Source organism: Sporobolomyces salmoneus, assembly GCF_050403485.1.
Source record: "Sporobolomyces salmoneus JCM6883 DNA, S_salmoneus_JCM6883_v1_ctg3, whole genome shotgun sequence".
Taxonomy (NCBI): Eukaryota; Fungi; Basidiomycota; class Microbotryomycetes; order Sporidiobolales; family Sporidiobolaceae; genus Sporobolomyces; species Sporobolomyces salmoneus.
Window position 1 is genome coordinate 520,805 of NW_027481160.1, and position 15,588 is coordinate 536,392.

Sequence of the window (15,588 nt, forward strand, 5' to 3'; positions counted from 1 at the left end):
TATCTGTTACGTTGAAGAGCGCTCGAGGACCGGAAGTGAAGTGGGAGAGGGAAAGAGAGATCGAGATGAATCCTTGTCCTCTGCCGTACCTGATCAACCGCGATCAACTGTTCTTGGACACCTACGAGCAGCTTGTTAACTTCTGATCGTGAGTGGCCTTCCTCTGAGCTGCGTTCAGCTGCCAACGAGAAAGTTCCATTCGCTCATCTTGATTCTCGTTTACGTCCTCCTCCTTCGCTCCTTCTTGCACCCGTTCGACGCTGAACAACTGTCTCTGCACTATCGAAACTCGTCGCGAACCGATTCCGCCGCGAACTCGCTCGTTACCTCTCTCCCACTTCGGCTCACTTCTAGCTCTCTCTTCCTCCTTCACCCCTCATTCCAGCAACGCCCGCACAGACAGACACGTAGAAGTAGAATCAGATCAAGATGGGTATCCACGAGAAAATCGCCGATATCGAGTTGGAGATGCAGAGGACTCAAAAGTACGCTCAATTCCCTCTTTTCCCTCTTGCCCTTCCCTTAGCTGACTGTCCCGCTGCGTGCTGTATAGGAATAAGGCAACAGGTTCGTTTCCCTCGTAACTGAGAAGTTTCTGATAGTACATGACTGACTTGGGCGGTGAGGAATGGACAGAATATCATCTCGGTTTACTGAAAGCCAAAGTACCTTCCTTCTCCTCCTCCTTCTCCTTCCAGCCCTTGTCTCCTCACTAACCCCTTTCTCGTCCCCTCACTCGCTCGTCTCTCTAGCTTGCGCGTTATCGAGCCGAACTTCTCGAAGGTTCCATCACGAAATCCACGAAAGGAGAAGGGTTCGACGTAGCTAAAGCAGGTTATGGTCGAGCTGTATTGATTGGGTTCCCTAGTGTGGGGAAGAGTACGTTGTTGAGTAAAGTTACTAATACGGAATCCGCTGCGGCTGGTGAGTTCTCTTTCTCTCGAGAGGCGATTGAAGAGGTGAGATGGATGACTGATCGGGTTGAGGGGATGGATAGCGTACGCTTTCACAACGTTGGTTGCGGTACCGGGTGGTGAGTCCTTTCAGCTCTTCTTGCGAGCTTACTCCAAGCTCAAAAGTCTTGACGATCTTTTCTCTTTTCTCTGCTAGTCTTGGATCTCGACGGAGCCAAAGTACAACGTGAGTCGAAGTCCCTTGCATCTCTCCAGTTCACCGCAATATCTTGCGCTGGGATGCTGAGCTGATCCAAGCTCCTTCTGTGACTCACAGTTCTCGATTTACCTGGAATTATCGAGGGTGCTTCGAGTGGAAAAGGACGTGGAAGACAGGTAGTTGCGGTCGCAAAGGTTCGTTCTCTCTTTCTCCCTCTTGCGAAAGAGTCTTTCGCGAGGCGAGGAGAGGAACGCTGACGGTTTCGTTGGAAATGCGATCATAGACGGCAGATTTAGTTGTGGTGAGTGATCACAGGGATCCACATTTTCGGCTGAGAACACCATATCTTGGAAAGCTAATGTGTCTCACTGTGCGCCCAACAGATGATGCTCGACGTGACAAAGTACCGCCTTCCCTCTCCTGTTCCCCTTCTCCTCGCTTCCCTCTTTTTTACTAACTCTCACTCCCCACTCGTCGCTGATCAGAGGAGACGAACAACGTTCTCAACTCGAACACGAACTCGAAGAAATCGGGATCCGTCTAAACCGTACGAAACCCGATATCGTGTTCAAACCGAAGACGGCAGGGGGGATCACGATTAATAATACGGTACCTTTGACGAGGATCGATGAGAGGACTATTAGAGGGATTTTACAGAGTTACAAGGTGACTCCCAATTTTTCTCCTTCTCTGTTTGAGCGGAGCGAGGAGCGTGCGAGGGAAGAGGAAAGCTGATCGGGATGAGGGTGAGCGTGATGGGTAGATGCATAATGCGGATGTTATGATTCGAGAAGATGTGAGTACATCCTGCTCATCTTCCCTTTGAGTCGTGGCTCATTAGTTTCGAGATGATTAGATCAACACGGATGATTTCGTTGACGTGATCCTAGGGAACCGAAAATACGTTCCCTGTCTGTGCGTTCCCCTTCCCTCTCTCTCCTCGACTTCCCTTTCACTAACCCTCTGATTCTTCAGATACGTCTACAACAAAATCGACTCGATCTCACTCGAAGAAGTCGATCGTCTAGCTCGTCAACCTCACACCTGCGTCATCTCTTGTGAACTCGACTTGAATCTCGATGTCCTGAAGAAGAGGATTTGGGAAAAGATGGGGTTCAATCGAATTTATACGAAAAAGAGAGGAGAGAGACCGGATTTAGGGGATCCGTTGGTCATTAAGACGGATGCTACGATTGAGGCGGTCGTGAGTTACCCTCCTCATGCTTTGATCACTTGTGAAGGAATGAGCTGATCGAAATGCGAGGATGATCACAGTGTAATTCGATTCACAAGTCATTAGCAGAGAAGTTTAAATACGCTGTACGTTCCTCTTTCACTAACTCATTTATCGTCTCTTTCGTGTCGTATGAGCCTGCTGATCAAACGAGGATCTCGATAGGTAATCTGGGGCAAATCGTCAAAATTCAGTCCTCAACCACAAAAAGTTGGATTGACCCATCGATGCGCTCAGGATGATGTAGTTTCAATCGTTACGAAAGTATAGAACCTACTCCTCTGAGTGTGAATAGAGTTAGGGTGGATTCCAGCTGGATCTGCCCGGTTTTTGAGATCAAGTTCGGAGAGAGCGATGCTGCAAAGAAGGGAGTAGGAACGCGAGCAGCTATGACTGGCTCGACGATTCGATGAGAGAGGCTGGCTCTACTTGAGTCTTTGATCTTGATCCTCTCGGGGAAGTAATGTACTTGAGCTTCGGTTCTTCTGGAATCGCAGATTCGCAGATTGCACGTTCGAAGCCTAACGCGCGATGGAGCTCCAGAAGCAACCCGAACACCACAAGCATTAGCAGAATCACGAGCAACTTGGAGCAAGGTGGGGAGAAACAATGAATGAAAGTAGTGAGATCGAAGAATTAGATCTCGAATTTTACGAGCTCAAATTTCGGTTGTACCGACTGTTTCGGTCGAGCGGCAACAGAGACAGTACAGTATCACGAGCTCCGCCGTTCATTTGGATTGAGACGGGTCCGAAGCGGAGAAAGAACTGAAGAGAGCGCGAAATCAATGGAGAAAGGAGCTGAAGGGAGAGATAAGGAACACTCGCTGTCGAGTAACCGGTGACCCTTCATCGCCAAGCAACACCTGGCCGTACTGATTGAGTAGACGAGGGCATACTGATTGAGTAGATGAGGGCAAGTCTCGAGGAGAGACAACGCAGCTCAGCGGCGATCCGAAGGGGAGCGAAGCAAAGGAGCTGTCGAGGGAGGTCCAAGCCGGGAGCTGGTCTACCGAGGGAAAGGCACTGATAGAGCTGAGCGTGGTCGGGCGCCGAGTTGCCGAAGTCGCATGTAGGATTGTTCCAAGGGGAAGGTGGTCAAGAAACCGAAAACATCGATTTGGTTTTAATCTCCTATTACTTTCGCTCCCCTCCTCTTGACCACCCACGAAGGGCTCACAATAGCTCGTTCGATCTATGAGTGCGGCTCTAGCGACGCCACCTTCGACACCTCCTGCGACAAGCGACGAAGAAGCTTCCTCGATGACTGAAAACGCGACTACTTCGTTCCAACCAGCACCGGCACACTCACCTCTTCCTCCTTCGAGCTCAGTACCCACCTCCAGTACACTCTCGCAATACCAGATGTTCCGTTCCGAAGCTCCGAGCTCAATTGAGGTTGTTGCGAGTCGAACGGTTTCTGAAGGATCCTCGGGAGTTGGAAGATCCGTCTGTGAGTCACTCGTCTCCCTCCCTCGCTCACGTTGCACTGTAGCTGACATTCGAATGGGTGTAGCGGGAATCATCGCCGAGTGCTGGAAGTCTCAAGACGAAACAACCAAAAGTCGATACCTCATCGCTGAGGAACAATCGACGACGGACAGCGCTGGAGTGGAGACGGAGGAGGAGGAGGATGATCGATCTGGCGAGCAGGAGACAGAGCTGAGTATGGAGAGGCAAGGCGAGGAAAGGGATGAGAGGTCGACTGGATGAGAATCGACAGAAAAACGAGGAGCTTTACGCGAGGAGGCTCGAACAACTATTGTTTCGCCTTCGCCCTCGAATTGGGCCATGGGCATCGAGGCTATCGAGTCGACCGGTCAGAAGCTATCCAGTTCGTCATCCGTCGATCCACTCCGAAAAGTCCCGACCCAAAATGATCGATTCAGGCCCGCCTACTTCTCCTGGTTCGAATTCAACGCCAGCTAGAGCTCCCAATACTCTTCAAGACCTGTCAAGATGGAGATCAAGGGATCGGGTGATGATGTCGAAGCAGGAATCGGGATCGAGAATTTAGGAGATGAAGTCGAACTACGACGGAGGGACGGCTCGTTGGTGCTCGAAGAGGGTTGGGTCTGGCTCATAGACTAGTCTGGAGTAGTAGACGGTCGATTGGTAGCGGTTGAACGAAGTCGAGGTGAAGGAGCGAGGAAAAAGAGCGAAACTTGGCGCCGGAGGATCTCGTTTGATCACATTTTGCCCTAAAGACGTTTGGTAGAGCTTGTCGATACTACGCTGGACACTACGGGCGGGGAGGCGCTCGAATCTCGCAATGCGAAGCTGCCATCTATGAGGTGCAAAGTGAAAGAGAGGACACTCTCGCGAAGTTTCAGCTTCTCGCTCTCTGCGTAATCCCGAAGATCCGCAAGTCCTCCGTCAGATCGAGATAGCATCTCTCTGATCCCACCCTCTCATCTCCTAAGTGCCAGATGGAAAGGGAGGAAACGACAACAAGTTCAATTAAACTTCGACACACATTTTCTTCTCTATTCTACGCACTAGCCATCCCCATCCACCCTCTTCCAAACGCGCTCGCGACCGTAGCGAACGAATCATCGCTTTCCTTGACCTCTTGTCGGAAGAGATCGTGTCTCCCTGCGAGCTGTTCGTTGTTCTTTCGAATTTCTCGGACGACTCCGTGTGTACGAGCGCAGTTTGGACATTGGAATTCATTCTCTCCCAGGCACCTATATCTCACGGAACTCACTTGGTCAGCTGGAAGCTCAGCGTGAAAAGAGGAGACAGAGGGAAGGGAGAAGAGAAGCGCGTACCGTTGATGGTAAGAATGTCGACACATGAAATGTACACCGGGTAGATCGAGTTGTCCACCACAAGCGGAACAACGAGTGACTTGAAAGATCCGAGGGACGTTCGGATCGGAAAGTTCTTGGATCTCTTTGAGTTTCTTCGAAGATTCGGTGCGGTAGGAATTGATGAGTGCTTGATCCTGGATTGGTTTCCGATGTATCAGTATGGCGTATAGTCCTGATACAGGAGAGAAGGAACCCACTGAATCAATTTCCTGTTTCTCTGCCAGTAGTTGTTTCTTGAGAAACTCTCTAACGAGTCCAATACTCGCCGTTCCGTTCTTACTCAAGATCTCGACAACTTCGATCGGTGGCATGATTTTATGTTCGTCGATGTCGTCGAGGATCGAGAGGATGTCGGGTTGGTGGTGTGAGAGAAGAGAGGAGGTCGTGGTGAGGTACGAGAGGACGGTTCGATAGAGTGAAGGTTGGGAGGGACCGTAACGACGTAGAGAGGAGACGATGCGGGATGAGTAGAGAGTGTTTGTCGGGTCGGAGGTCGAGAGGTCGATCCAGTCTGCGGATGAGAAAGAGTTAGTAGATGGACAAAGAGGAAAGAGTGAAAGTTCGCTCACATCGAACGATATCCTCATACATTCCCAGCAGTTCGTAGATCAGAACGAATCCCTCGACGAACCCTTTCGTTGTGCAAACGAGTAGAGCTTGAGTCTCGTCGTAAGGAACCGTTTCTCGACTCTTGAGTACTTTGATCGCTTTCGATTTCGACTGAGCTCGTTCTTGTTCCTCCTCTCCTTCCCCTGCTCCATCCTTCGCGGGTAACGGCGATACGTACAATTCGAGAAGGGTGTTCCAGACTGCTTGTTCGTCTCGAGTTTCCGCGTCTCCGTATTCGAATCCTCCGAGAGGTCTGATTTCGGGTAACGGATCTTCGACGCCGCTCAAGTTCTGCGGGACTTTGATCGAATCGAGTGATTTGCCATATCGACGAGATCCGATTTGTTCAAGGAACGAGATAAAGTCGCGAGGGTGGTCGACGAAATGAGCGAAGAATTGACGAGGAGAAGGTAGAGGATCTGTCGTGGGTTCCGGTGAAGCAGTTCGCGGGGAGAGAGTTGATGAGGCGGTCCCGACGGGTTGCATTGAGGTAGTAGAAGAAGAGTTTGGAACTTCGTAACCTCCTCCTCCTCCGGTCGTCGTTCGTTTCGGTTTGTCTTTCGAATCGAGACTTCCATTCGCTCCGTTCACTGGAGCCTCCTTCGCCTTAGGAGGAGTACCGCAGCAGATCTCGACTAGTACTCTCGTCGTCTCTTCCGGTTCCCGCTTCATGACCACTCCACCCCATCTCTTCATACTTTTCTCGGCTTCTTCCCTCTCTTCCTCTTTCTCACTCTTCGCGAGATCTCCAACGTATTTCAACGCGCCGAGGTAATCCGATGTATCTTCAATCGAGATGCGAAGGTATTCCGCATGGAGTCGGTATCGTTGAGCGAGCCAAATCGCATGAGAGAAGAACGAAGCTTGTCGAAGAACTCGGATCGCCGTTTCGAGATCGAAAGGGGGTTCATCGATTTCTTCTCCATTCGTGTTGCGGCGAGCGGGGGAGGATGAGCGAGAGGAAGAATGGATGAACTTGGAAAGGGCTTCGTCGTCGGCGAGTTTCGTGTAGCAGTTTAGGAGGAGAGTCGTGATATCACTGTTGGCGAGATTGCGAGAGTGTAGCTCTTGGAGGTAAGAGGTGAGATGTGTGAGTCGTTGAGCGTCGAGGAACTGAGAGCGAGTCAAAGGTTGTTAGCTAACACGGAAGACGAGAAGGGGTTTCTGAATGAGCTTACTTTTCGAATCACATAACTCGCTTGAACAGTTCCAACAGTCTTGAGGTAACAACTCATCGATCCTTCGAAATCTCCTTTTGAATAGAGGTGATCTCCGTACCTTGTGATGGAGAGACCGCAGTCAGTACTCTGGCTCACGAGGTCTAAGCGAACTCCTTACTCACTTTCGATAGATTTCCCCAACCTCGCTCTGACCCAACCCTCGACTCTTCGCTAGACTGATCGCGAGAGTGTACAAACTGCGTTGATACAACGTCACGAGCGAGTTTTGAAGCGGTTGTTCCGTGAGACGATGCAGCTGTTCCCTCCTGGAAGTCAGTCCTGAGTCATCAGGTTGACGAGGATGAAAGTGACCTACTTGTCCCGACTCTGTGAGGACCCAAACAGCACCCCACGCCTCGACGACCTGTCTAACTCCCGCTCCTTCAGAAGATCCTCCATCTCCGTACGCAGCAGTGAATGCAACGAATTTGTTCTCCGGATCGAAGATTGTCACTTTCGCTACTTGCTCTTCCTGCTGCATTGTCGTGGCGGGAGAAACGACTCGAGGTGAGGGGTTCGTGTTTGATCGAGAAGCGTGTTGGCGGATCGTTTTCGATTGAGATGACAAGCTTGATCGTTGAGGCGGTGTGATGATCGCTAGGTAGGGAGTAGGTAAGGAGGACGTAGGAAGCACAGTTGCGTTGCTCGTCGAGGTAGCTGAAATCGCGAAGATTGCAGATTTCGGACCTAGTTTATTGACGGGGGTTCAGTCTCTGTCGAATTAACGTCCTTGTCACGTCCTCGTTCAAGAGAAGACTCACCCTCATACGCCCAACAGCCCTCTCTTCCGTCACTTCCGTAAACATAAATCGCCTCGTCCCTCGCAACAACCATTCTCTCTGCCGTTTCCCCTTCCTCCCCGATCCCTCGTCCTATTCCCAATCGCATGATCTTTGCGCATCCTACCGCAGCTCCTAGATCGTCCAATGTTGTCGGGGTTCCGTTCTTGTGTCGAGAAGAACCTTGAGAGGGAGGTAAAGCGAGTGCGAGGATCTCCGAAGTCGTGAGGATGTATAGAGTCGGTGAAGAGGACGACGAATCGGCAATCCCAACGTTCGCGATCGGCTCCTTGTTCCCCTCCCAGAATACTCTCAATTTCCCCATTCCACCGACCGAAAATTGAGGGATTCGTTTGCTCGTTCCTCCCGCTGCTGCATTCTCTGTCGCTCGAGTGACAACGTCGAGATCGTTCAAACTAGCTTCAACGAGTTCGTCTACTCTTTTCCAGCCTACGACGCTGCCATCCGTCAAGCCGACGACGATGTGAGAAAGGGAAGGAGAAACGGCGAGAGAGGAAACGGGAGATGGTCGATTTGCGGTTGGTGCGATTGTCGTTTGTCGAAGTAGGGTGAGATGGGGTACAGCGAGGGCTGATGAGCTCGAGGAGGAGGAAGGATCGCTTGGAGTGGAGGGAAGAGTGAGGAGCCAAACTTTGAGGAGGGGGAAAGGGGTTGAAGAATCGTCCTGTGAAAGACAACGAGGGTTAGTCTGTTAGACCGTCGGAAGTGACTGACTCTCGGGATCGACTCACGCCGACTGTAACCAGCACGACTCTACCTTTCTTGCGATCCCAGGCTTTCGTTTCGACATGAGAAACTCGACCACCTTGATACGCCGTCCATGTCTTTTCAACTGCCCATTCCTCGTTCAACCAGCTCAGGTTACCGTCTAAGTCCGCCACGAGAAGTATTCCATCGCCTAGAGTCGGGTTCGAGTGAATCGTAGAGATCTGATGAGGTCGTTGAACTATCTCGGGTAATTCTCGCAAGGCAGAGATCCCTGTTCCGTACTGGGTAGATTCGAAGAAGTTGAATTGTCTCCACTGTATCGCGAGCGGGCGCGTCAGCTTGTTCGGAGGAAAGAAGCGAAAGGAGATGAGGGGGAGGGGCCGATCTCGAAACTAACCGCTGGGGCTGCTAGAGCTGCATTTGTCGTGCCGGAAGCTTTACTTGGAGCTCTCGAGAGCATTCTGAGCGTTCAAAAGACGAAAAGAGTCGAGGTGAGTGAACGCCTTTGTGTCGAGAAGCGAGCTCGCTTCTCTGTCCTCTCCCATTCACTTCCGGTTTCCGCTTCACTCGTCGTGTCCTCGTACGCTCCTCATTCGAGTCTCGCGGGACAGGGGATCGGCTAGAATGGAAACTGCAGCAGTGCGTATCTTCCTTTTGTTCTCTCTAATCGACTATTTGGAGGCTGACAAGAGGCTCGACCGAGTAGTTGACGGTCAGGTGGAAGATCGAAGGCGTGAAATCAAAGATGGAAAAGCAGGAGACCCTCTTTGTGAGTTCGGCCGTCCCATTTTCAAGGCGGGCTCCGTGGTCTAAACTTTTCTCTCTGTTCTACAGTCGCCCAAGTTTGATGAAGGGAAGTGGTCACTGAAGGTCTACCTGGGACAGGTGGTTGTCGCTCCTCGCTGTTCTTGTCAAGTGGTCACTGACTCGTCTCCGCGCGAAAGAAAACGGAGGGGCAATGTGGAGTGTTTCTCATGCCGGAGACTACAGCAACGACGGCGAGAACTTTCAAGGTTCACTTTGTAGTGAGTACTGTTTGCTTATCACCTCACCTTGCCATACTGAAAGCCACGCTCTGACCACCTCTGCATCTACAGTTTGAAACGACAGACGGAAACTCTTTCGCCGACCGCAAGCTGTCACCCTTCCGACTCGGGTTCTTCCGCCATGTACTGACCTGATGGGTCGTATCTAGTCCCTCTAACCCATACGTTCAATCCGCCTCAGGGATACGGCTATCCCTCTATCGTTTCGCTCACGGAGCTGTCCGAACACTGTCAAAAGAGCGACAGCATCACCCTACAGTGTTCAGTGTACGCCAAAGACTTTGTGAACAACGCTGAAGTCGTCCCTCAGAAATCGCTCTGCGATTCTCTCTCAAAACTCTTCGAAGACTCAACTACAGATGTCGTCTTTCGCATTGAGTCCCCGAGCAGTGACCGACAGCAACGACTTCTCTACGCCCACAAGCAAGTCTTGTGCGCTCATTTGTCATACTTTGTCAAACGTAAGTGAGCGTTTTTCACAACCGTTTGAACGCCAAGGGCTCATTTCCGTTCCTTCTTTCAGTGTTTGGCGCTGGATTCCTCGGAGAGAAAGCGACGATATCCTACTCGAATCTTCTCAAAGAAACAGTCGGTACAAGCGAGTTCGGCGCAGAGGACGACGATGACGATTCGAGGGAATGGTTGCCTCAGAAGGACGAAGACGAAGATCTGCCAATGAGGACGACACTGAAAATGATGAAGAGAATCCTCAGGAGATCGAAGAAGACTCAGCGGAGGTAGCGGCGCTTCGAAATGATCGCACCCTCCATCGAGTCAAAGTCACAGACTCAGGGTAAGCTTTTTCGCATTTTTTGTACTGTCTCTAGACTTATAGCGGTTGTTGCCTGACTGGATTCTTTGTCGCCTCTACAGGAAAAAGTCAAACTCACTCCAGCGTGTCAGCAAGTCATCTCGGGATCCTGTATGGGTCGAATCGAGGGAGCGAACGAGATTTGGCTGCAGCTCTTGCTGAAGTTGACGACCGCTGCCGCGCCAACGACCGGAGCTGTCGCCTCAAAGTGAACTCAACACTCACTAGATGACAAGCTCGAGGACTCTTCTTGTTGTACTTTCCTGTTCCCTGTCGTCCGCAATGCTGTACCATTTTCGCAATTTTCAGTTTCCTTTTTTTCCAACTTTTCTTTTGTCGCCACGGTCTCCTGTATGAGAGAGTAATACTGGGCTCGCTCCCTGAGAGATGTCTCAGCTTTGAAAGAGACACTTCGACTTTATTTTTCTCAAAGTCTCCTGCATTTCCTCGTCGAACTTTCAACCCGGTTGAAGGCCATTTCCGACAATGGCCCCGGTGAATCAACCATCGAATCACACCCCAGGCCACCCTCGACTCGCCCAGTTGGCTCACTCTTCGACCTCGGATTCATTGTCTTCTCTCCAACAAAACTCTCCTTCGACTTCTCGTTCTTCGCGCAACTTGGGAGCGATCGGAGGTCGTTCGGGACCTGGTTATTCACCTTATGCGAGACGTGTATCTCGTGCAGCCGCCGCGCGAGACCAGGAAGAGGAAGAGGGAGACGATGCGACCATCAAAGGAGAGGGAAGTGAATTTGGAGGAGATTCTCCCGTGCAGCAGAGGAGTGGGTTGTTTGGAAGGGTTAAGAGCTTACCGGGCAAGGCATTAGGGTGGCTCACTCGCAGTTCGAGTAGTAGGACTTTATCGAGTTCGACTAGTCTCGCCGACGTCAGGTTGGCCGTAGAGGAAGAAAGAGCGAAGGAAGAACGTAGTGGACAAGGTATGCAGAGAAGTAGAACAACGAACAATCTCGCAGGATCAGGAGGAGGAGGAGGAACTCCCTCAGCTCTCCCTTCCCGTCTTCGTCGTCAACCTCTTCAGAAAGATTCTTCGGCTCTCCCTTCCTCTTCTTCCATGTCGGCACTCTCTTCTATCGGCTCCCCCTTCGCTCCATCCGGTCTCAGATCCTCTCATTCGACTTTGAACCTCGCATCGACCGCATCTGCGAACGGATCTTCCACAATTCCCTCTTTCCTCACGACGTCGAACCTCTCTCGACACTCTCGAGCTGTCTCCCCTGCACTCTCTTCCGCATCGTACACCCACTCGAGAAGATCCCCTTCCCCAATGCGAAACGGTCTCGTCGGAAGCATGTCGACTTTCAACCTCGCTCAACCTCTTTCCCCTTCCTCTGCGTTCGGCAATCAAGATACGACTCTCGGAAACGCCGCGATCTCGAGCGGACTCAATCCATTCGGTCTCACCTCTCGATCCCCCTTCGCTAGTGCTAGAGGAGGAAAGAACGGTTCCCAGCGAGCTGAATCCGTCGCAGGATCCGTTCGATCGAGCTCGACGAGACCCGAAGGTCACGCTCTCTTCCCCTACACCTCGACGATTCCTCGCGGAGCATCCCCTAGTATCGCCGCGAGTCAATCGATGCGAGAAGGACTTTCTTCGCTCGGTTCCGCTCCTTCGAATCAACCGAATTCGGCCCCTTCGACCGCACAGAAACGACCTTACGCTCGAGTTGGCTCGCCGTTGAACCCGAGATTGCCGTATGTAGCGGGAGATGGCGAAGATTCACAGATGAATGGAGTCGAAAGAGCGAGGAAGAAGCAAATGGTTTGGGATCCCTCGAGAGGTTTGATCAGTCGTGAACGACTCGAAGCCGAGAAAGAAAGGTGAGCCCCAGTTCTTCTGTTAGTCAGAAGTGCTAGCGGAGACTAATGCCGATCTCGGGACACAGGGATGCGCCGCCTTTGCCGAAAAACGAAGCAGAACGAATTCTCGAAGTCCTCGAAGGAATGGGTCGAACACCCTTAGGTGAAGCGAAACGAGGCGCTGTTCGTGTGAGTGCACCCTTTCCGTTCTTGAGCGTGCGTCTTTCAACTGACGGCACCGGTTCTCTGGCATTTCAGCCCAAGAAAATCAGCGTTCCTGCCCCAGTATCACCCGGCCTCTCGTCAAATGCACGAATCGCCCGTTCCTCGAATGGTCCTACAAACGCACCTTACTCGGCTCGACTGACTTCGACTTCGCTCGATGCCTCTTCTACTTCCGGCAAAGGCCTTCAATCTGTGCTCAGAGCTCGCGAAGAACGTCGAAGGGCTTTAGTCGAACAGGAAAGGGAGGAACGCGAGCGGGAAAGACGCGAGAAGCAAGAACGAGAACGACGCCGGGAAGAGAGGCGGAGAGAATTGGAACGACTCGAACGGGAGGCCGAGGAAGAGGAAGAGTTGGAGAGTGTCATGAGTCAGGATTACGACGATGACGAGGATAAACGACCGAAGCGTAGGACTAGGAGCTCGACGGCAGCATCGAAAGGGAAGAACCTCGAACCTCCGACCCCGAGACGATCGACTCGTGCTTCGACTCGAAATGCGAAATCACCTTCTCCTGCTCCTACGCCGAAGAAGAACAAGGGCAAATCGAAGCGCGTTCAACAGGAGGAGGAAAGTAACGCCGAGGACGCAGAGATGGAGGAATCTTCGTCTCGTCGCAAACGACCCGCTTCGAAATCTCCCGCTCCTCCTTCTGAGGCGACTACCGAACGTGTTCAATCTCAATCCCCTCCACCTCCTCCCAAGATCGTCTTCCCTCCTCCTCCCGCTGCCGCTTCCAACTCGTCGAACCCGTCTCAACGATCTTCCCTTCGACCGGGCAAATCTCACTCGTCACGACAACACACCGCTTCTTCGAAAGTGTTCTCTGCACGAGAAGAAGATTTACCTCCTATCGACGACGACGCACTCTCGAAGATTCAAATGCCAGCGATGAAGTTCCCTACCGGATTCTCGTTCGGAAACGCTCCTCTGGCAGCAGCGAAGAAGCCCGAAGAGTCGAAGTCGACTGCAGGAGAGGAAGAGAAGAACGAAGAAGGTTCGAGTCTCCTCAGTCGTTTATCTTCCGCCCCTTCGACCAAACCGTCGAGCGACAAACCTGCCTTTTCTTTCACCCCTTCTGCCGCCCCTTCGACCTCGAGCTCAATCCCTCCCCTTCCCGCAATCTCGTTCGGTACCTCGGCATCTTCTTCAAGCGCTCCTTCGCTCTTCAAGCCGTCCGAGCCCTCTAACTCGACCGATCTCTTCGCTCCCAAGCCCGCCTCGACTGGATTCTCCTTTGCTACTCCTTCTACCTCTGCCCCTCCTGCCCCCAAGCCCACGACCGCCGAAGGAGAGAAGCCCAATTTCTTCGCCTCGATCGTCAAGGAGAAATCTGACGAAGCACCTAAAATCGCTCCCCTTCCTTCCTTCTCCTTCGGTTCTTCAGCACCCTCTTCGACTCCAGTCATCAAGCCTACCGAAGTCGTCACTCCCGAGGCAGAGAAGAAGAACGAGACGGCCACTCCAGCTCCTGCAGCGAATCCCTTCGCAGCGTTCGGAAAACCCGTCAGCGAAATCATTAAGGAGAGTCAAGGGTCGAAGAAGGATGAGAAAAAGGTTGAGGATGCACCTAAGCCCGCGTTCTCGTTCGGAGCAACGACGAAGCCTGTCGAGGTGAGTAACCTGTCTTCTCTCGAGTTCGTTCACTTTGCTAATTCGCGTTCGCATGCAGAAAACCGATTCAACTCCCGCTCCTTCTGGATCACTCTTCTCGTTCAAACCTGCTGCGACTCCCTCGACAAATTCTCCTTTCTCGTTCGGAGCTTCAAAACCAGCGGAGGAAAAGAAATCTGAATCATCGACGACTCCCGCGTTCTCTTTTGGTTCGACAACACCCTCAGCGGCTGATTCTGCTACTGCGGCACCGAAAGCGACCTTCACTTTCGGTACGACCCCGGCAACTCCGACTCTCGAAGAGAAGAAGGATTCGACGACCACCACACCTTTACCTTCGGCTCCCGCTTCTCCCTTTGGCGCCCTCGCTCCTCCAGCCCCGGCATCACTAGCTGGAACGGATGACGCCGATGGAGATAGTGGAATGGAAGATGAAGCTGCCGAACCTTCGAACGCGAAACCTCCCTCCTCCGCCCCGACTCCTTTCACTTTCGGATCTGCCGCTCCTTCGACTAGCACAACCTCCAACGGACTCTTCGGTGCGCCTTCAACTTCTTCCGCTTCGTCAACGACCCCCGCTTTCTCGTTCGGATCGACAACAAGTGAAAAGAAAGATTCGTCTGCCTCTCCATTCGGCGCGACTTCGAGTTCGAGCAATCTTTTCGGAGGAGCATCTTCACCATCGAAACCTTTCACGTTCGGATCCCCTTCACCTTCTCCGGCTCCTCAGTCTCCTGCACCGGCATCCGCTTCGACTCCGTCTTTCTCTTTCGGACAACCTTCGACTTCGTCTGCCCCTCCTTCTACGACATTCACCTTTGGAGCCGCTCCTGCTTCGAACCCTTCTCCATTCGGCACCCCGTCCCAACCTGCTTCTCCCGCACCGACGACAACTGGATTCACCTTCGGAGCTTCTTCAACTAATCCTCCTCCCCCCTCTTCTCCTGCACCTTTCACTTTCGGTTCATCAACATCAGGAGGAGCGACTTCGTCCTCGATGGGACAAACTCTCTCTGCTCCCGGAACTGGTACCGGTTTCGGAGCTGCCTCGAACGGAAGTTTCACCTTCGGTTCTGCCTCTTCCCAACCCGTTTCCCCTTCGGCCTCAACTTCGACCACTCCTTTCCATTTCGGCTCATCGTCTGCTGCTCCCGCTGGTGGATCTCCATTCGCGTTCGGAGCTTCAGCATCGACAACGAACGGTCAAGCAGCTCCTTCTCCCTTCGGAGCTCCTTCACCCGCCGCCAATGCAGGAGGAGGAGGATTCACGTTCGGAGCACAACCGAGTGGATCAGGTGCTACAACCCCGACAGGTGCAGGAGGTGGATTGTTCAACTTGGGAAGTGGTGGTGGAGATGATTCGGCGGCGAAATCGGGGAGACCGATCAGACCTCTTCGAAGGAGGAAATAAAGTAAACTATCTCCTGGATTCGTTAACTCTCTATCTCTCTCTGTCATACCCCTCTCATTGTCACTGTCACTGGGCTACCGTAAGTAGCGTCCTTTCCTTTCTTTTTCGAAAAATTTGTCTTTTCCTTTTTCTCTTGCTTGCGTTTTGTTCATCCTGCACACAATCCAA

The 15,588-nt window shown here is 52.2% G+C and overlaps 4 protein-coding genes across 4 annotated transcripts; 3 read left to right on the top strand and 1 right to left on the bottom strand.

The window, feature by feature from the left end:
• Window positions 1-429: 429 nt before the first annotated feature.
• Window positions 430-2,617, top strand: RBG2 (Rbg2p; the record flags this gene model as incomplete). Its single annotated transcript, XM_076628981.1, has 15 exons — window positions 430-485; window positions 554-567; window positions 637-665; window positions 753-924; window positions 998-1,033; window positions 1,111-1,140; window positions 1,231-1,307; window positions 1,397-1,414; window positions 1,497-1,516; window positions 1,599-1,779; window positions 1,877-1,909; window positions 1,970-2,028; window positions 2,089-2,317; window positions 2,389-2,433; window positions 2,513-2,617. 15 exons carry the CDS (start codon window positions 430-432, stop codon window positions 2,615-2,617), a joined length of 1,104 nt encoding a protein of 367 aa, XP_076491164.1.
• A 926-nt stretch (window positions 2,618-3,543) lies between these two features.
• Window positions 3,544-4,059, top strand: RBP95 (RNA-binding ribosome assembly factor RBP95; the record flags this gene model as incomplete). The annotated part of the gene is made up of 2 exons (XM_076628982.1): window positions 3,544-3,799; window positions 3,863-4,059. The coding sequence occupies 2 exons, from the start codon at window positions 3,544-3,546 to the stop codon at window positions 4,057-4,059; spliced, it is 453 nt and encodes a 150-aa protein (XP_076491165.1).
• A 778-nt stretch (window positions 4,060-4,837) lies between these two features.
• Window positions 4,838-8,956, bottom strand: PEP5 (tethering complex subunit PEP5; the record flags this gene model as incomplete). Its single annotated transcript, XM_076628983.1, has 10 exons — window positions 4,838-5,033; window positions 5,118-5,293; window positions 5,357-5,670; window positions 5,729-6,881; window positions 6,947-7,046; window positions 7,111-7,244; window positions 7,305-7,675; window positions 7,750-8,452; window positions 8,520-8,810; window positions 8,894-8,956. The coding sequence occupies 10 exons, from the start codon at window positions 8,954-8,956 to the stop codon at window positions 4,838-4,840; spliced, it is 3,501 nt and encodes a 1,166-aa protein (XP_076491166.1).
• A 1,883-nt stretch (window positions 8,957-10,839) lies between these two features.
• JCM6883_002301 (uncharacterized protein) lies at window positions 10,840-15,420 on the top strand (the record flags this gene model as incomplete). The annotated part of the gene is made up of 4 exons (XM_076628984.1): window positions 10,840-12,194; window positions 12,260-12,362; window positions 12,432-14,009; window positions 14,068-15,420. The coding sequence occupies 4 exons, from the start codon at window positions 10,840-10,842 to the stop codon at window positions 15,418-15,420; spliced, it is 4,389 nt and encodes a 1,462-aa protein (XP_076491167.1).
• Window positions 15,421-15,588: the final 168 nt, after the last annotated feature.